Genomic DNA, 20,487 nt, shown 5'->3' on the forward strand with positions numbered 1-20,487 from the left:
GATCCAACCCTTTGGCATGGAACGCAACATTCCCAGACCGGAACCATACCGAAGGGTACTATTCGCGATCCTTCGACTGTCGGTGATCACACTACATTCACAGTTGTGCTCAAAGATGCCACTACTACACATTCGCTTCTATATCATTGATGCATCTTCTCTTCACTACTATCTTCCAAACCTTGACCTTTTCCGCTAAACTAATCTACAAGTGGAGACCAACCTCTTAAGCAGACTTGCCAGCGAGGAGTCGGGCACCTTCGGGTGCGTTCTTGTTTCCGGGACCGTACCAGTCGGGGAAGCCCTGAAGATGGGGAATCAAACGATCATCGTCAGCCATCCATTCGCTAACAGTGTCTCGTAACAAATCGCACTTACAAAGTCAGAGCCCCAAGGAGGGGTACCGAACCTCTGTTGTTTACCATTCTCTGCGATCTTGCCCAACTTGTCCAAATCGTCTTGGTCCAACTTGATCGTCTTCAAGTTCTGCTCGATTCTCGCTGGTGTGACACTCTTTGGCAAGACGACGATACCTCTGTTGATAGCGTACGAGATCAAAACGGTAGCTGTCGAGACATCATGTTTCTTCGCGATGGCCACGAGATCGGGATCATCGTGCAAAGGTGATGAAGTTGATCCGAGAGGTGAATAAGCTTCGAGTACGATACCTTTTGATTGGCAATATTCGACGAGCTTGTGTTGAGGGTTGTAAGGATGAAGTTCAACTTGGTTGACGGCAGGTTGAACTTTTGCTGTCTTGGCGATATGTTCAAGGATGGGAATACCGGCGTTAGAGATACCGATAGCTTTCACTTTACCGGAAGCAAGAACACCCTCGAGTTGTCGCCAGGTCTCAGCTTGATCCCATGACCAATCGATATCTCGAGATCCATCTTCCTTGGTAGGGAACAAGGGGTGGTTACCCTTCGAGTTGGTCTTGACGGGCCAGTGAACAAGGTACAAGTCGAGGTAGTCGAGTCCGAGATCAGACAAAGTCTTGTTGATACCTTCCTCGACTCGGTCGTGGTATGTTGACCAGCTGAGAGCGGACAGAGATCAGCTACTGCGGGTGACAAGTAGCCCGAGTGAGAGAGACCGCTATCACTTACAGCTTGGAGGTGACGAAGATCTCGGATCGAGGAATACCAGAGTCCTTGATACCCTGACCGACCTCTTGCTCGTTCTACGATCCGAAGAGAAGGACATCAGCGCTGAGTGATACAGGGACGATATATCGGCTCGACGATTCAACTCACCTGGTAGCAGAGGGCACCGTCAATGTGCCTGTATCCAGACTTGAGAGCGTGCGCGACGGCTTGTCGGACCTCTCCAGGCTTAGCCTGCCAGGTGCCTGTGGGGAGAGGATATGCCAGTTAGTTACAGCTCGTTTTCTTCATGATATCCGGGTGGATGAGTTGCTAGTGTAGATCGAAAGGGGTAGGGACAGGCGGTGGGAGGATGAGAAGAGATAAAGACACTCACCAAGACCGATAGCGGGGATAGACGCGCCGGTGTTGAGCTTGAAAGATGTAGGAAGCGACATGATGTATGGATGGATCTTATGTATGTATGGACAGAATCAAGAAAAAATAAGTTATGCAGAAGGTTGAGGAAAAGTGTAGAAGGTGGGGAGATAGATGGGTCGGTATAACTTATATAGCGAGTATCCACTAGTACCACTATCACACTTGCGGGGTGGATACCGGCCCGGTATAAATCGGTCCGGACATTCGGGGGTATATTCCGAAGTCTCGATTGCACCATCTAGCGTTAGGGGGTTTGAACGTGGCTTGGCGCGCTCTGTAGCGATTGATTGATTGATGCACGAACATGGCACAAGGATGACTTGAATAGTATATGCATATCGGTCAAAGGTCGGTGGAAGATATCTTGATGATGCGTATTTGAAGCACAAAATGTATTTGCAGAGCCATTGCCTACTCCTGCGACATGGATCGGACGTTTAGGGCACTGACAAATACAAAGAACAGATCATCATCACGCTCGATGCAGCACAGACCGCCCTTGATACCTCCTAATGATCCTAATTCCTATTGTTCATAACTCACCGCCAAGGGACTAACACTGACACGGTCCCATCACCGTTACTTGCCTTACTACAAATCCATTGATCATTCCTTTCCTGCCCCGTGTTCATCCTTCAGAAACACATCAAATACACACGGCTTCGTCGTCAAGATGATTGTGCTTTCTCATGCTCTGCAAGGGAAGGAGGATAACGAGGCCGTACGGGAGTCTAGTCGGATCAAGTAGGATCAGACAATCAAGCGGTTGACTGGACTGCATTCTTAGTGATGTGCGCCCTTTGGTTGACCACGGTGGTATATATACTATCATGTGGTTGTCCTTTCCTCGACTTCCTCCTCTGCTCATTCAAATACCGATATAGTTATCTAAACTACCCACGGTATTATGTTGACCAAGTATCTCCCACATCCTATACTCACTCAAAAGAGCGGGACGGAATCCGACAACGACGATAAACATGATACTATCAAGATGACCATCCTCAACACCTCTTCATCGTCTTCTCCTTCCTCGTCCGTATCCTCGGCTTCGTCCTTGTCCAGCTCCTCTACTTCGACGACTTCATCGCCTTGTACATCCTTCGATGTCGTGCTCTTGCCACAACCGAGACCACACCCTCTGATACTTGATGATGAACAGGTTTGGCAAGCTTGGTTCGATTATCCTGCCAAGCAGGAAATGACCTTGCATCGTTGGGCGCAGAACCTCCAATCGGAGTTGAGGGAGTGAGTGAAACTAGATAACATCACTTAAATCATACCCCAGCATGGGAAAGGCGAGGTCCAAGATGCGAGCCCCTTCAAGCTGATGAAGCCACTTTCCTTCCTGTTTTGTTGTTAAAAGGTACATCCTCTCCCTCTCCCCTTCGCCTACTAAACACCAAATTGCCCACCTGCTCCACCTCTCGCACAGGACCGCTGCAGCTCTCAAGATCCTCATACTGGGATCTATCTTGCTTGTAAGGGGTATCACGCCCGGTCCTCTTATCGGGAAGACGTTATTCACTACTCTCCTCGGAGAGAGGTATAACGATACGACGATGTTTGATACCAAATCCAATGGGGATGAAGGGATGAGGCTAGTTGAGAATGAAAGGATGTTAAGCAGAAGTGTGATTGAGGCGAGTAAGCTCAAGGAGAATGGTGATCTGTAAGTCGATTTCCTAAGTTCCTAGACGGTACCGAGACCACATTTGAGACGGGATGGGCATTCGATGAGACCAAGCTGACATGTCCATCTTGCTATACTCCCTCACCCTCAATTTACTGTACCGCCTGACACTCTCACATAGCCTCTCCTCTATGGGACGATTATCTGCCGCTCTGGAACATTATGGTCTCGCACTCGTCCGTCTAACACCCTGGAACCCATCGATCATATCTATCGAGCTCTCACAACAGACTGGCTTTGCAGAACTGTAGGTCCATGTCGAATCCCGTGTACGAAAACCTTGGCATTTAACATTCTTCGGATAATCTCTCGCTGACAGATTGTTGATGTTGCTATCGTACTCGAATGATCAGCGACCACACCATCGTGCTTGCTATCGCCCACATCTCATTGTCCATGACGATCTCACTCCCACCTTGGCGCCGAAATCATCTTACAAAAACCGGCACACGACTCCATCGTCTCACGCAAGCATCTTGTGATTATATACGATCTTGTTCCTACCCCTTCAGCCCAAGCCCAAGCCTCAATCCCACCCCCACTCCCCGATCGGACCATGATGTTCTGGATTGGGTGAACAGCATTTCAGAGAGGGCAGATGAGATTGCAGGTCTGAGAGCATCCACTTCTGTCAGTGGAGCGCAGCGAGGTGGAGAGGTACGAGATCCATGGAGGTTGGCAAGGAGGATCTCGGGCGATAGTTGTTAGTCGGGTCCACTGTATAGTCGTGTCTCTCCAGGTACGTGAGCATGTCGTTCGAGACGACTGTCCTCTTCTTAAGCGTGATCTCATGTACGTTGTATGAATCACTTATAGTTGACCACGCTGCATGCATGATATGTTCATTTCATACTATACTGTATACTATCCTACTTTAACATATCACGTCGTATCGTATCACATTGATCGTTATCCACAGATTCCCGAAATGAACCAAAAGATCCGTCAACTCATGCAAATTTCGTAATGATCCCTCGTTCTATCACCCTCAATCCCTTCCAGCTTGTGTCGCCTACGACACCCTTCTTTACCTCCTACGAGCAGAGTTTATCGCTCTGCACCATTGTTGTGTGTTGTCATGTGAAGTACCGTTAAAGTAGTAGATTGACTATACCGAATACAAACAAAAGAGTCAGCTTTGTCACCCTCTTCGCTGAAGTCGTCCAACTCACCTTGTTGTCGACCACCCTCAGGACATTGCCGTGAACAATACTGGCCGGTTCTCTCAACGTTGCCATTCTCAGAACGTTGAAAAGATCCACCACCCCTTCCCATCCTTCACCCCTTTGCGTAGCAAGCACCATCAAGTCCGAACACAACACCAACATCACTTGTCTATCCACCAATTCCGGCTTGATGTATTCCACTGGAACCACGACTTTACTCGACGTGATCGTCTGCTCTCCATCCGGGAATGAAGAATCACACTCGACATATGTCGAAGCTTTCTTGACCAGTCGAATGAGTGTCAAAGCACCTTCAAGAATGAGTCGTCGATGAGGTTGAACAAGTGGCGAAGGACCGGATTTTGAGATTCGCTGTTGCCAGCTCAAGAGACGCATTCGAGAATCGGCCTCGCGTTTCTCCTCGTTCATAAGTGACGCGAGACTGGCAATCTCGTTGAGCGCGTCGTCAAGTGTATCTCTCATCCCGTCTGATCGAGGCGGTGTACACATGGCCAAGTCCTCGAGCTATCGATACATACATGAGCATTTGTCCAACTTTCATTCTGAAGTTACTCACCAAGAGCTTGTACCTGGGTACCCTTTGGATAGGCAGAAGCAAGTAACTCTCCAAGTTGATCTGCGAGTGCAAGGGATGTTCCTTGCATCGCTTCAAGAACGCCTTCACCCTCTTCTTCTGACTCGAAGTCATCTGCGCACCGGAATGAGTTGCGGGGTCTGAAGACCCTGGAAGCGAGATTGCGCTGATTCCAACGCTGATCGCAGCTGCGGAGATGACGCCGACGCTAGGTACGTTCGGTTTCGAAGAAAAGGTTGGTGTGTTGGGAGTCGAGTTGGGTGCGGTCCACGTCTTCATCCTCGAGAGTGCGTTGTCGAAGTTGTTGATGTAGGTCGAGTACTGCTTCATATAGGCGATGTAGGTCCTGAACACCTCGCCGACATGATGAGCAGTCTCAGCTGACAGCGATCCCTCGTCATCATCCTTTCCTTCCAACAACACACGGACAGCCTTCTCTAACGCTGGCAAGAAGTTGTCTCGATGAATGGACAAAATACTCTCCACACCGCCAAATACGATCTTGCGCTCTGACGAGGGTACGACCGTCTCCGTATTGGACTTGTTCGGGTTGACGGGCTGCCCGGCTGGTCGTACGTAGATTGAAACGAGCTCGCCAAGACCTCGCACATAGGTACGCTCCGTCTCGTAGATCTCTCGAAGAATTTTGGCCCGCTTGTTCTTGTCGTTCTTGAACTTCTTTCCCGTCATCGCCGGCTCCGAGTAGTCAGGTCCCGGTTCGCTCTCTGCCACAGAAGTCGCTCGCGAAGCTTGAGTTTCCAGAGTTGGTCGTCTCGCTCGACGAACGTCAACGAACGAACCCTTGCTACCAATGCCAGACATAGGTGAACCGGGATGCTCCGATGGCGTTGATGATGCGGCATAGCTGCCGTCAGCACTGCCGAGCACTTCGAAACCGCCGTATGGCTCGATAGCAGGTCGGGAGAGGTCGAATAGGTCGCGAAGATAAGACTTGATCGATTCAAGACCTTGCGCGTATCGTGCTTCCGGGTCGATTTCGGTTGAAGGAGACTCAACGAGAGATCGAGATCCAGAAGCAGTCATGGTAGTGTCCTCGATTGTCGCTTCGCTGGAGGCTGCTGCCAAGCCTTCCTGACTGTCGAATCCGGGCAATGGTGGCATGAATGGAGAGGTCGAGGGGATGAGGATGTTAATCGAAGGCGGGCTAAGATCAATTGGCAAGAAACTTCTCCTCTTCCCTCTGACGGGAGTGGTCGCACCACTGCTTCCGTACAGAGACGAAGAACTTGGCAAGCCACCATTCGGCAAGGTGTTTACCGCCAAAGATCTCGATGAGACCTGTCCAAACTCAGTTGTCTCCATATCCATCTCCCTTCGAGTTGGCAGAGTCATCGCAGACTGTGTGCCGTTCATGCTGGGCCGAGTGGGTAGGGTGTAGACCGGCTCGGAATGTTGATGTTGCAAAGGAGGTGGTGAGGGTAAGGATTTGAGATTGGCCGAAGCGGATGCGGTCATAGTCGAACTCTTGTCCTTTTCTGACCTCAATCGGTGCATCGACATCTTTCTGAGGAAGCCCCATTTGCCATTTTTCGTAGAGGTGCTTGTTGTCATACCAGGAGCGGCGACGCGAGAGTTGATGGCAGGTGGCTCCGCATATTCGCCCATAGCACTTGCCGCTCGTCGTCCATCACTCGACCCTAAACTCGCGAATTTACCACCGGACGATGGGACACGAGGAGCTTGACTGACACCGAAAGCGGATACAATCGGGGCGATGGCAGTGGTAGAGTCTATAGTGGGCAGTTGTGGCGGAGTGTTGTTTCTGCCCAGGAGCGCACCAGCTGATCGCATTTTGCGTAATCCTTTGGACTCTGTTCGAGCGACAGGCTGCAGAGTTGGAGGAGATGTCAGCACTGGTGGTGCGTTATCTTGAACGCCAGTTGCGGGATGAGGTTGGTCTTCGGCGATTGGGCGAAGGCCCGGAAGCTGGTAGGTGGACTGGGCGGCTGAGGCTGGCGCGCTGTTCCATGGTTGCTCTGCCTTGAAGGTGGCAGTCGACATTGATCCAGATAAATCACGAGAATGCAGGGAGCTCGCTGTCAATGAACTGGTCATCGAAGCCAAGGAAGGAGGAGATCGAAGGCCATCGTTGATTGAGAGATGTCGATGATGGGAGCTAGCTCGGCTCGGGCCGCTAGGTCGAACAGATGATCGAGAGGGTCCAGCAAGGATCGGAGCAACAATTGCAGCCCATTCTGCAGCAAAGGGATTACCGTCCACCTTGAGCGTTTCCAAGTGTCCCAGCAAGCACAACCATGGTGGCAAAGATACCATCTTATTCCGTCGGGCTACGGGGCTAATCAGCACGACGCCTTCAGCCAAGACCACTGCTACTCACCACAGAGAGTGTGCAAGGAATGCAGGTTTGATATCTCGTTGGGCAAGGTCTGGATGCCACAGTCGTCCACAACCAATACTCTCGAAGCGATGAGCTCTCCGAACCATGAAGCCATCTGACGTAATGGGTTACCGGAAACATTCAGCTCCTCGAGCGAAGTGCAGTATTGCAAATTCTCAGGGAGGAATGACAGGTCGTTGCAGGAGATATCAAGGACGACCAGAGATGGCGCGAGGACAGCCAAAAGGCCCGGAAGGAACTCAAGGATGTGAGACCCATATGACGGTAGGATGAGATGCGTAACGCCTGAAAATATCAGCTCCCGTTGATGGGTCAGGCGACTCACCAGCAAGCGAACGGATCATGTCCTCTGTCATTGCCGCTATCCCACCCATCTCCTCGATCTTGTCCATATTCAAAAGCTTCTCGCGGCCTTCCTCCACCAAAGCAATTGCCTCTGGCGTTGCCTCAGATCCTGACTCCCTGTCCCACGGAAGACTAAAGTTGTCGTAAGCGTAGTTGTAAGCACTGTCGAGGGGCGGTATTCTGCTCGATGATGGTCCAGAGTCGGTCGTAGACGTAGATGCTGTGGTGATGGAAGAGGAGGCAGAGTCGCTTCGAAGTCGGTTGACCATGTCCCGTTTCCAGGGTCGATGAGTGAAAGAATGAGAAGGTGAGAGAGGAGGATTACTTCGAGGACTGTCTATTTGCGAATCGGGCTGACCCGAAGTAAGAGGGAATTCGGCAGAAATGCCCAAACCAACATGTTCGACCGGTGAAGCGAAGGCTGTAGGCAGGTGCGGAAGAGGAGGAGGATGAGGGTGGTAGATCTGCTCTGAGTAAGCGTGGTAAGAATACGCCCCAGAGGCCATAGATGACTCCGCTGAAGAATAGGCATGACTTCGACCAGCTCTGGACCGTATTTTCGGCTCCATATCTTGCTTTCCGTCAGTTGATTGAGGTCGATAACCATAAGTCATGTTCATTGGAGGCGTACTCGTCGTTGAATCGATAGTGGATGTGGTCACGAAGCTGAGTGTGGGTTCCCTTTCGTCCATGCCTTCCTCCGTATCGAACTCTGTCGCAGAGTAGGCATCCAAATCTACGTCAAGATCCTGCACCTGCTCCGTCCTCTCCTCTTGCTGCTCCTCAAAGCGCCGCGTCCGGGGTGTGGGATCGGTATACTTTCGGTGGGGAGGGTGATACGATTGCTCCTCTTTCTGAGCAGGGTAAGCGCTCAGTGGACGTCGAGCAGGTTTCGGTCGACGAGTAGGAAGAGCTGGTTCCGAAAAGTTGAGGCTGTGCGTGGGTTGGTCGGAGTCACCATCATATACAGGTGGTGTAGGAGGAAGGTCGGTGGGGAGTGATCGCCAGCCGCTACTCGGTCCAGCGATGGGTTGTTCTCTTTCCGCCATGTTGGATTTGAGATCCTGCAGACTGTTCGGGGAGTGCAATGAAGGCGATGGTGTTGGTGGTAGTTGTGCTGGCAAAGCCGCCATGGCGTCTGAAACAAGTTGAATGAAGGCGAATCAGCCAAGTTCGTGGATAAGTCGATATGATTTGTAGAGGTGAGAATGGAAGTGGAAAGAGGTGGAAAATGGAAATTTGTGAATGGGTACCAAAAATTGATTGCAGAAGAGGGATCGAAAGGAAGAGGGAAAGGAGAGAGAAGAATGACTCACAGCTGAAAGGAATAAGTTGAACGACGCAAGTGGCGATGAGGAGATACCCTCAAATAGATGAGGTTGGTGGTCCGAGCGCTTTGACCACCAGTGGTTTCAGATTAGTGCTTCGATCGTCACCTATTACCATTCCCGTCAACAAAGTCAACAACATGGGCCATCAACCAACACTGAGAGGTCTGAGCGAGCTCTATGACCCTCTAAATATCGTGTGACATCATTCACTCACCTCGTCGAGGAGCGCAATGTCCTTCTCGTTGCTAACTATACGAGACCTTCTCCAGCTTCTACAGTGTTGAATTGCGATAGAGAAGGGAGCCGAGGGAAGAGACGAATGGGCGACCACGGTGAGGAAGCAATGTGAACGAGGGTGTGGTAATGGTGGGAAAGGGACGAGAAGGCGAGATTGGAATTGGGACCATGAACTATCCGTCAGCTCTGTTTGTTATTGTGAAAAGGGCTTGAATGTCTGAGAGAGTGGAAAGAGGCTAGACTGGAATGGTGAAAATGATGATGATGTTGATGATCGACATGACAGAGCGAGGTGGAGGAACGATAAGAAGGTTGGGGCTATGTTTGAGAGAACGAACGAACGAAAAGCAACAAGCAAGAAGATTTGAGACCGATTAACCTAGACTACCCACCTGAACGAAAATCAAAAGCAATGAAGTCACCCGTCCGTCCGTTCGTCCGTCGCAGCGAGCGAGCGAGTCCTTCACTTGTCCTGTCTTTTCTTTCTCTAGACCAAGCAGTAGATATCCTGAAGATCTCCTGGATCTCCTTAAGGTAGATGTATCGATCAACCGAGATTTCCGAGCAAGCCGCAAATGTGAATGTGTGTGTTAATCTGAGATTCGGTTGATGTGACGTTATTTGACAGAGACACGGACACAAAAAGAAAGAATTCCCGTCGTCGGTCGTTGGATGAACAGTCTATCGTTCCCGCAGTTGATTGAATGTATCGAAATTCACCTTGAAAGCTCTTAGTGGTTACTGAAATGGTGCGAACCTGATCATTAACGTGGCGAGATGATAAAGGTCGTGTGGTTGGATAGATATATTTGTAGTGACTCCCTGCAGGGGGGTGGTGGTTAGACGTGCGTGCAGGGATAAGATAGACCCGGTCTGGGTCTCGGCTTGAATTTTTCGGAAATGCAATGCGAATGCGGGGCTGATGTCGTGTGTGTGTGTTGTCATGAATCGAGAGACGGGTAGGTGGGAGGGCTGGATGTGTTGTTGACGAACTTCCCAAGTTTGGGGTTGAGCCCGGCACTACCACTACAGCACCTAGAGATAGCGATAAAAACGACGAGATGAGAAAATGGGGGCAGCAGGGAGGGAAGGTATAGTATAGTACGCACAGCTGGATTTTTCGTTATCAGGGGTGGTTTCGAGATATCCCAGGGCAAGTTTTGGGGTGAGGGGAGGGGAGGGGGAGGGGGGGGTGAGGGGGGTCACCAAAACGTGGAATATTACAAGCAAGAAGTCGCGTGTTTATAATTGTAAATCTCCGAGTAACGACGCGTCAGGGAGTGAGACAGGGGATAACAGAAGTCTCCGAGAACCCCGTTTTGAGCTTCCCGTCTTTCCCGTTTAGATCTCTTCTGATGCAAGAGCAAACAAAGGTTGATGATCAGCGCTATGACACAAGAAAGACGTGAACAACAACGACAATGAGAAGAGATGGATGGTCGGTGATGATGAGAGTGAGACAAAGTCAATCAATGCTTGTTGACAATATTTGAATCTCATCATGTTCATACCCACGAATGACATGTGATCAATTGAAAACACACCTAGTGTCGAACTGACAGACAACAAGAGGAGAGAACGTACCTTTCTAGCTAATTAGCTCTATCGCTCACGTTTGTTGACAGCCAGCTGCAACAACGGTCAACCGACTAGACCACCACCGGATACTACAGTACTGCTAGTACTCGAAGTGAGACACGGTACGCCCAAAATCTATGAGGCCGGTCTCGACCTCGATGATGGCGGATAGATTGAAACTTGAACGCCAAAAATGATATAGGTCGTTGGATGTGGATGGGTATGACGTCTGTGTCCGGAAGTGACTTCTGATGCCGAGACTGAATGGGTAATTGAGATGATGCGTCTGTAGGGTTTGCGAAAGCTTGTTAGCGTTTATTCATGTTCGGCTCATGTTCATGTCAACATATGACAGAGACAACGGAGATGACATGTGAAGTGGCTCATGGTTCCACCGGATCTGATAACGCATCAGTGGACTTATTGTCCAGCTCCAGTGGTAGCGTGCGGTGCTACTCTTTGGCTAGGTCCCGCGAGCCGCACATCCCAACAACATGGTAGGGCGAATCAAAACAACTCGTACATACTCACTGCCTTTGTTGACAAACACCAATGTTCTCCCGTCACTTGACACGATTGCTACAAGTCACCGGCCCGTTTCAGATGGATAGATGTAATCAACAACGCGTGGGAATCTGTTCCGTATGGTGAGGTATGTCGGATGGCATGAGATATTCGTGCGTGCGAGCGTCGTTATGAAATATGGATGCGAGTATGGATGATATGCAAATTGGATTATGAAGTCGATTCACATACAGCCATCTTATCGTCTCGTTCCTCCTTCTCATCATCGCCATTATCATCAAAGATCAAAGGGAGTACAAAGATGGAAAAGTGTAAACAAGTCATCAATCTCAAGATCGGGATTCCGGACTCCGGACAATCCCCTCGTGATTGTGTCCAAACACAGTACTCTCCTCGACGCGTTCAAACATGATACGTGTCTCCCTCTCGAGATCTGCAGACGGCGAAACATTCATTCTTGCGCATACAATCAATCGTACACAAGCCGCGTCTGAGGTGATTGATGTTGACACGGACACGGACACCGATACGGGACAATCAACTGTCCGTGCGGATGTGTGTGAAACCAGCCTGAAACGCAACAAACACACATGCCGTGTTTCGATTTTGGGATTTCGAGATCTTGCGGCATTGAGAGTGGCTCTGTCAAGATCTTCCATACTGATCTAGATTGGAGTGTTGACGCGTGTGTGTGTGTGCAGAGCAGGAGCCGAAGCTCGAAGTAGTAGCTGTGAACGCTGTCCGACATAGTCTGTTACGGTCTGAAAAGAGTTCGGCGTGTGGAATGTCCTGATATATATGCGACTATCCGTCTATACGTCTATACGTCTATACGTCTATACGTTTATACGTCTATAAACCGCATTGAATGCCCAACTTGTCTAATGGTCTTTCTCAATGACAGCATCTTGTCTTTTAGAATATGCGCCCCACGACTACCATCACAAACGAATCAGTGATATGTCCGTGCGACCAAGCTACAAGCCAAAAAAAAAGAGGTGGACTCACCTCGTCGTACACTTTCGAGTGTATCCCAAGTTGAGTGAGTGCGATCCAGAGTATGACAGCGGTGATGCCGCTTCCACAAGCTGCAGTACGGTAGTATATATAAGCAGTGTCCAAAGAGACTGGTGTAGGACCAGACTCACTATTGACCAGTTGGACTTGTCCACTCCACACTTTGTCCGCTTCTTCCTCTCCCAAGGCATTCGACAACCGTTCTCTCAGAGCATCCTCACTGGGAAGTTTGGAATATGTGGCCTCTTCTCCTTTCAATAGGTTGTCGGTGTTCTGCCGTCGAACAGTATCGAGCAGAACGCCCCATGGTAATGATTTCGAAGTGGGTATACGTCCTTCTACGAAATACCTGGCACCGCGGGCATCAACGATTCGTTGTTCTGATACAGTGGCGTCGTTGGCTGAGATGGACTGGATGTCGTCGAACGAAGCGATGTAGTTCGGTCTGAGTGTCACTGGAGGATAAGGGGTGGGCTATATCATGGAGGATCTCAACAATTCACTCATCGCTACGTCAGAGCCAGAGCTGGATGAGCCTACTTACCGATTCGACCGTCTTGGGTCTCCCACTCTCCATCGCGATACCAGCATCAATAGCTGCTGGCAGTCCACCAACGAGCAACGAGACATTCTCATGACCGTATGCCTGGGTACACCATGAGCTCAACTCGAATACAAAAGAGGAGGGACCTACCAAGAATGTAAAGACGGTTCGGGGAGCTGACCATATCCCCTGGGTATCATAAACAATCACATGTGTATCCTTCGTTATCCCCAGTTCCGTTACATATCTCACAAAGCGTTCAGACGATGGTAACATCAATTTGAAACCTAATGGATGTGGTTCTGATACATCTTTCAGAGACCAGAATCGTGCACCGGGTAGATGTCGTTGTTCGTATTCCGTTCGAGGATCACGAGAGGGATCGAGATGGTAGGTCGCGTCGAGGAGGATGATATTCTCAGAAGAAGGAAGGGGTGGGAGATCTGAAGGTTGTATGATGAGAGGATAGCGAGGTGACATCGTGATTTGCTTATTTGTCTCTGATAGATTAATCACTTGGCCAGACTGATGCATGACAAGAAGTATTGAAGTGGTCCACCATCAGAGTCGCTGGTTGGAAATGTTGAAATCAGTTGGTGTCATGTCCGGTCATGTCCGTGATCACAACTACTCGCGTCATCAAATCCGAAAGTTCAGGTTGTCCGAACTTCCCTCGCGTCGGACATTGATTGCACCGTAATAGATCTGCAAGTGAAGCTGTAAGCTAGAACCTTATGATTCTGTAGCAACAATATCGAACAAGGAACAACAAAGTGCTCGTTTCCGCTTTTTGCGAGAAGAGCTTCTGTAGCTTGTAGCAATACAGACATATCGTCCGTTACAGATTGCGTAAAGGTACAGTACATCGCATGATGCGAGGCTTCCTACTCTAATCGAAAGGACAGGTCCAGCCAGCTTTCCAAACACTTGATGACCAGCATCCGTTTCTGCCTATGATCCAGCCAACACCTTATGCGCACAATTAGTCACTTGAACCAAGTAGGAACCTGCGGGGCCGGTCTGAGTGGCGTAGGCGATATGACAGTCCCCGTGCTAGTCCCCGTTGTGCCGGTCGTACCGCTCGTCACGGTGCCACTGCTCGAAGTGGAACCGCCAGCAGTCGCAGTGCCAGAGGAAGAGGCAGTAGTAGTACCTTCGTCGTGTGAATCAGGGAGCATCGCTGTCCACCTGTAAAATCAGGATCAGATTTAGGTTCCCGTACAAACCAAGCGGTTGCTCACTGGCCTAGTTACCTTTGAGAAAAGCTTACTCTCGCAGTACCTCAATGGGTGAACGAGTGGCAAAAGCCCTCAGCCGAGTGTTTCCAGCGATCGTTATGTATGCCAGACATGTTCTATATGAACACAAGCACGATGAGTGGTCAAGTGATTGATATCGATGGAGAAGCCAAAGCAAGTTGTGTGCGTAGAGAGGAGCGCTTCGCCCTCCTTCTGAAAAGGAACCCGTTCCGTTTTGGATCGAGCTGTTCATACACGCACAGAGCGAAGATACAGCGATCCATGCTTCTCGTTGCATTGTCATCGCGATCTCAGTGATGATACTCGAATGGGTGGCGAAGTGTATCAATTCATCGGTGATAATGTATCCTCTAACTGTCTAAGCTGATTATCCCAAAAGCAAATATACAAATGTCCGTTCTACTATCTAACCGTTCAGTCCGCGCATATAAGATATCTAAAGATATAGAGCAATGCCACCAAGGCTCAGCAAGAAGATGAGCTGTACAGGGAACGCATTAAGTCAGCCTAATCTGCCACTCTGCCCTGCCATGCCAGGAAACGTACCGGTAAGCCGTCCGCGAATCTTCTCGACGCAGCAGAACTGGCAGCACTGGAGCTAGAGCTACTCGAAGGCGCGGTTGAGGGAGTCTGACTGGAAGTGCCAGTAGTTTGTGATGCGCCAGATGAGCTCGTACTGCCCGTGCTAGTGCTCGATGCTATAGCTTGCAAGATACCAATTTGCGCTCCATCTCGAAACCCGTATTTGTCTTGATAGATTGGGATGGCTTCGTTGCTTGTTGGTTTGGGCATATTATTCCCTCTGCCAAACATATCAGTACGAGGATTGAGAATGGACGTCAGGAAGTGAGACTCACTCGGCTTGGAAGAGGTACTGCGTGTAGGTGGAAGCTTCGTCAGTCAGAGTAACGTTTGGTTTTGCAATCAGAGGGCGAGAGAGACTCACGATAGGAGCTTGGGCTGTGGGCGTACAGCCTGACTCGCATAGCTTGGGTGGTACACCAACAGGTACCGTGTTTGAGTTGTTCGTTTGGCCCGAAACTTTGCACCGATAGAGAGCGTTGTACTGTCGAAGGATGACAACAAATCAACTGTATGTTTCGCGGAAAGTTGGGGATATGGGCAAGATAACCGACTCACAATCTCGTTGCCGTATCCTTCGCCGTGAGCTGCCTGTTGTCGTGGGGTGCGAGAGTCAGCGATCGCATAGAACGTACCCAACCATACTCCCAGGACCATCTCTCTTTCCTCGACCGATCGACTTGTGTTTCTAGCTAGCCGAATGTAGACAGTCTCGCTTGTCCCTCAACTGCCTTCTCATACTCGACGATATCTCCCTGCTTTGCCCACTGTCCCCTCTCCTCAGTATAGGCTTTTCACTCACCTGATGTACCCAATTCCAAGTACACAAACACCCTTCTTCCCCACACTCTGGCATTCCAGCTGGAATCTGATATTTCGTCACTCGCCACCACGGACTCGTATGATTACAGCTTATCACCGTCATATCATTTGGTCGGAGGGCTGCTACGTCTGAAGTGTATGATATGGCGAGACATGATCCACCGAATAGGGAAGGGTCGGGATTAGGTCCTCGAGGGTTCATATTGTGTAGAGCTCCAGGGGGTCCGTTCTGCGGTGTGGAATCAGCATAGAGCGTATGGCCACCAGCGGGGTTTAGGCATTGTCGTCTTCTCGATAAACAGGTTTAATGTACTCACCGTATCGTCACAAGCGTATAATCTTAATTGATCGGGATCAGGATTCCCCGGATCTCCCAAACTAGTTTGTTGTCTATTACATTGCAATTCTCCCAAAAAGTCTCCACCAGAGGGCAATTCCAAAAACTTGCCAGGTAAAGGTGGATAACCTTTGAGTCCGTGAGCGAACCATTGGGCGATGGTGAAGTTTGATACTTCTTTGAGAGGGTTGACAGGCTCGTTATTGTTGTAGTTTTGTGTGGTAGCTGTGAACAGGTATTCGATGTGAGTTTGAAATCATTTCTGACCTGGCTTCATCGCTGTCGCTCCCTCGACCCACTCACAATTCGCTTGCTCAGGATAGTTTAGTCCGAACATCGCCTCGTGCCATAGTGCGATACTGAGAGTGGGTCATGTCAGTGCCCTTCCTCCAGCGATATTTTGTCGAGACGTACTGTGCTGAAGCAAAGGGTGCCAGTAGCAACCCAAAGGTTGCAAGTCTAGTCACCATGGTCTATGATTCTGTTAGGGGTGAAAATATCGTTGTGCGATCAACAATGATTTTGTTGTGAGTGGTCAAACTCTGTATGTTGCTGAGAGCAGTTCAGTAGAGCTACTTGGAGTGTAATTGATGTTAAGACTATGTTTCGTTTTCGTTGACTAAGCGTTAATATACAGTATGTGTGTCAGGTCAAAAACGAACAATGAAGCAAAACGGCCTATCATCCTTTCATGCACAGCAAAAACACAATCCCAAATAGACTTAGTCCGCGGAGTAACTCCGTGTTCACAGTACAAGTACAAGCATGGACCCACGCATCAACAAAAGTTCGATCACTTCATACACACACACACAGAGAGAAGGAAAGCAGAAGCAGAAGCACAAAGCACTAGGAATAAGAAACACGGCCATGATCAGGAATTGACGTTTAAATCGTCCCGTTACCAATGCACCCCCGTTTTAGTCCGGCGCGAGAGACCGAGATAAAAGATAATGTTCTCACGCTCAGAGATAACTGGACCCTGACAATAAGTTAGACCTCCCCTTGGCGTTTCACGCTTCTTGCTCGGCCATGTCCATGGGGTACATACAGGATGCATATGTGCCTGGCATATGTCCCTGTCCCGTGTCAAGTTATTGTTTTTATTTGTTTGTTTGTGCTGCTGTTGTTCTCGTCAAGCATAAGTGGTGGTGGCGAGAAGCGAGAAGCATCATTGAAGGCTTGAGCTCAGAACGTCATCGATGTGTATTACGTTGTATTTGAGGTGAGGAATGCTGAATGCCAATCCAATTGGAATGATACATGTGTGGATATCACCAACAGCAACAGGCCGCCGCAGTTCATTGAGGCGTGAGGCACTTCTCCGACCCTTCATCATATCGTCAGGACAGCCTAGCAGATTCATGACTTGCTCGTATCACACTACTCGTACGGACAACTGACCCCGTCACCCTACGTCACGGCGCTCTAAGTCACACCGCCGCCACATACTCTTTCATCTTCTCCAATAACCACGCCCTCGACTCCCTCTCCCTCTTACAAAGCTGAACATGTCCCTCTCGCACCCATCGTGGATCGAAAATGACGCCTTGATCAAAGCCTAGACTTCGAGGGGCCACACACATATACCAGTCTGCAGCTCTGTAGATCGCGTTGTGGATGATGTACATTGCAATGGGTCCAGACGAGCGTGAATCTTGGGTTGTACCGCTCTGAAAGTATCAATATTGTGTTGCAGATCAGCCCCTGTACCAAGTCGTCATGCCGTTGAGAAGGTCTTCACTCGCCAACTCACGAGAGCGATTTTCTTGAACGTCCACTTCTGATGTAACACCCCGTCTTCTGCCTCTTTGCGGGCTAACAAAGGCTTGAGAATCTGTAACTCAGTAACTTAACAGTCAGCTTAGGTGGCTCAATAAGCTCTGTGAAGCTGTCTGTCATGATCGCATGCTGACCTTCTCAAACGCTTCAACATCAAAGTCGACTTTACCCTCCATATCGTAATAATCGCAATAACCGGACAAAGGGTGGATAGTATATGCTATCCATTTAGTCGGTATTATGCCGCTAGAATTCGTGCTTGCCTCGTCTTGGACTTGAAGATATCCGGTCACGATATCAAGGTCTTTAAGCTTGACATGTCCGGTCTTTGAGCGCTCACATTGAATCTCGTTAGGTATCAGAAACTTGAAACAATCCCTGAAATCGTTCCATTGTTTAGTGGGGTCCATGACGACGATGTTCTTGAGACCAGAGATATCGTTGCACCTCTGAAGCAGTGTCGCTAGACACCTCATCGTCGACCTGGAATAATCGCCAATCAAGAGCTCCTCTGCAGAGGGAGGAGGAGAATGCGAAGTCCCAATGATACTAGTACGAGTGGCGCGCGTTGTCTCTTGTCCGGAAAAGATCGACTCCATCTGTCTCGAAGCTCGCGAGACGTTGTTAGTGGGTGGTGGTGGTGGCGCCGGATGACCTAAGCGCTCGTTAACACCAGGAACTTGCCTCGCGAAATCGATCACGTAGTCTGAATACCTATTGAACGATGCACTTGGATCTGCAATAACTGAGCGTATGACCTTGTTGAAGGTGGCACGGTCGTCCCAGAAAACTTGGTTGATTTCTTCCTGTTTACAAACGGTTTTGAGCTGTGTCATAATTGACTCGACATGCTCGTTGAGAGCTAGTCTCGAAGTTGTTTGTTCTGGGTCGCCAAGAAGCATCGAGACCGGTCGATCGCGTCGCAGTGTTGCAGGATTGAAAGATCGGCTAGACTCGGGCAGACGAGTGATCTCAGAATTGAGTTGACTTTGGATACTGTTCAAAGTGTTGTCGTTCAATGGAATGTGATTGGCTTTTGGGAAGATGATACGGATAGCGCGTGGATATACAACGATCATATCCCCGCCTGAACCCATGGCAACTGTGCCGAGGGAAGGAGCATCGTCGAGATTGAGATTCCCTTCTCCACCATCGGGCAGAGGGACCGTAATGTCGAGAAGTGGCAAATCCCGTTGCACGCTGATCAGACGAGATGACGAGGTCGCGATCTCGGAGCTCTGCAGGGTGACCGCCGCCGTCAGCACGATGCTCGTGTCAAGCAGTCACGTCATACGACTGACCTGGCTCTCATTTGCGCTCGATTTCTTGCTCATGACCTTATCAACCGATGCTGAGTTGGGAGCGAAACTGGATATCTTCTTCATCTTTGACACACTGCCACGCTCCTTGCTCTGGGACAGTACTTAGCCATCAGCACCCCCCTCAGGTCAAGCGATCAGATACTCGACTAACCTGATAGATTTCTGTGCTCGACTCGCTGCTTACGTCGTCATAACTCCGCCATGTTTCCGGCTCTGAGATATCACCGAGTGCGAACTTTGCTCTCTTCCTCTCTGGCTGCACATCCTTCGGACCAGCAGCTCCATCTTTCCTCTTGCCCTTACTACTGTAAGTAGTAATCCCTTTTGGTCTTTCAGAGGATGCATACGCAGACCTCTGCGACGTCGAGCTTGCCTTGGAATTGGGGGTCGGTGGTAAGAGCATGGCCGTCAGTTTTAGACCCATTAGGGGTGTATCATCCGAGTCGGAGTCGTGGTCGGGATCGAAGAACGATGACGAGAAGCGCGGAGCCTGTCGAGATAATGAACAGTCATCGTTGTCTTTCTTATTTTGAGTTGTCCTCCTTGGCAGGTCCATCGAGGCCTCTCCTTCAATTGTTGTCTTTGATGAGCAGGAGGAAAAGTGAGTCTCCGCCGCCTTGTCTGGAAAGTCGGGCGTAGGCGTGTAGGAAGTCGTCTTCTCTTTCTGCTTCGTGCGATCACTAGTGAATGAACACGGACATCCACCACACGTATGACAGCGGATCCTCCTCTCTCCAGGGCCAGAGTGTTCGTAATTCTGGACGAAACATCTGTATCCTAATCGTTTACATGTGTCACACGCATCGTCCGGGTGCACTTCGCGTTTAGTAGGATCAAGAGCGAGTGCGCGCTGAGTATGACGAGCAGTATAATCGAATCAAGCAAGGGCGAGATATGGAGGGAGAAAGAGCAAGGAAGGAGAGTATTGAGGTACGAGGAAAGGTTGTTTGTCAGTTAGCTGGTTCCACCTGTCACATAACAGCGATCCAGCTCACCTCCCTCTTAACCTTCTCATCGTCTCTATGCGCGAGACGTCTCTTCGGCACAGGTCGCGGGACATCTCTTCCTTCCTCTGGAGGTAAAGTCTCCACCTTCTGCTTTGGCTTCTCTGAACTACCGCTCACTTTTCCCTTCATGGTCATATCTGCTGAGGACTTGTCTTCGTCGTTGTGTGTGGAACTGTGGATCGTGTTGCCTTTGGGTTGAGAAGTAGCGCCTGAAGCGAATGGATTCCAGAATCTGGGCTGTCCGGATGAGCTGTGGAATGTAGCGTTATTCGAGCCAGCTTTGGTTTCTCCCTTCTTGTTCGACACAGCGTCGATTAGCATCTTACGCTTGTTAGGGTCCATCATACGCCACGATCCAGGAGGATGGAGATGCCCGATGTCGAAGTAGTTGAGAGTAAAAGAAGGAGAAAGAGAGGTGGGAAAGAGGATAGTACGTGTT

At 49.7% G+C, this 20,487-nt stretch overlaps 5 protein-coding genes across 5 annotated transcripts; 1 reads left to right on the plus strand and 4 right to left on the minus strand.

The window, feature by feature from the left end:
- Nucleotides 1–226: 226 nt before the first annotated feature.
- Nucleotides 227–1,543, minus strand: CI109_103017 (uncharacterized protein; the record flags this gene model as incomplete). The annotated part of the gene is made up of 5 exons (XM_032001401.1): nt 227–304; nt 379–1,039; nt 1,110–1,183; nt 1,257–1,351; nt 1,483–1,543. 5 exons carry the CDS (start codon nt 1,541–1,543, stop codon nt 227–229), a joined length of 969 nt encoding a protein of 322 aa, XP_031864291.1.
- Nucleotides 1,544–2,433: 890 nt separating this feature from the next.
- On the plus strand, nt 2,434–3,927 carry CI109_103018 (uncharacterized protein; the record flags this gene model as incomplete). Its single annotated transcript, XM_032001402.2, has 4 exons — nt 2,434–2,774; nt 2,893–3,198; nt 3,341–3,466; nt 3,573–3,927. The coding sequence occupies 4 exons, from the start codon at nt 2,434–2,436 to the stop codon at nt 3,925–3,927; spliced, it is 1,128 nt and encodes a 375-aa protein (XP_031864292.2).
- A 319-nt stretch (nt 3,928–4,246) lies between these two features.
- On the minus strand, nt 4,247–8,838 carry CI109_103019 (uncharacterized protein; the record flags this gene model as incomplete). The annotated part of the gene is made up of 5 exons (XM_065967230.1): nt 4,247–4,327; nt 4,392–4,910; nt 4,963–7,289; nt 7,340–7,645; nt 7,698–8,838. 5 exons carry the CDS (start codon nt 8,836–8,838, stop codon nt 4,247–4,249), a joined length of 4,374 nt encoding a protein of 1,457 aa, XP_065823302.1.
- Nucleotides 8,839–12,257: 3,419 nt separating this feature from the next.
- On the minus strand, nt 12,258–13,417 carry CI109_103020 (uncharacterized protein; the record flags this gene model as incomplete). The annotated part of the gene is made up of 5 exons (XM_032001404.1): nt 12,258–12,311; nt 12,385–12,464; nt 12,525–12,867; nt 12,938–13,039; nt 13,088–13,417. The coding sequence occupies 5 exons, from the start codon at nt 13,415–13,417 to the stop codon at nt 12,258–12,260; spliced, it is 909 nt and encodes a 302-aa protein (XP_031864294.1).
- A 1,215-nt stretch (nt 13,418–14,632) lies between these two features.
- Nucleotides 14,633–20,369, minus strand: CI109_103021 (uncharacterized protein; the record flags this gene model as incomplete). Its single annotated transcript, XM_032001405.1, has 14 exons — nt 14,633–14,677; nt 14,743–14,998; nt 15,054–15,070; nt 15,143–15,262; nt 15,337–15,369; nt 15,581–15,829; nt 15,918–16,162; nt 16,241–16,296; nt 17,390–17,610; nt 17,694–17,774; nt 17,854–18,957; nt 19,021–19,131; nt 19,193–19,531; nt 20,037–20,369. 14 exons carry the CDS (start codon nt 20,367–20,369, stop codon nt 14,633–14,635), a joined length of 3,210 nt encoding a protein of 1,069 aa, XP_031864295.1.
- Nucleotides 20,370–20,487: the final 118 nt, after the last annotated feature.

This window comes from Kwoniella shandongensis, chromosome 5 (genome assembly GCF_008629635.2).
Source record: "Kwoniella shandongensis chromosome 5, complete sequence".
NCBI classification, from domain to species: Eukaryota; Fungi; Basidiomycota; class Tremellomycetes; order Tremellales; family Cryptococcaceae; genus Kwoniella; species Kwoniella shandongensis.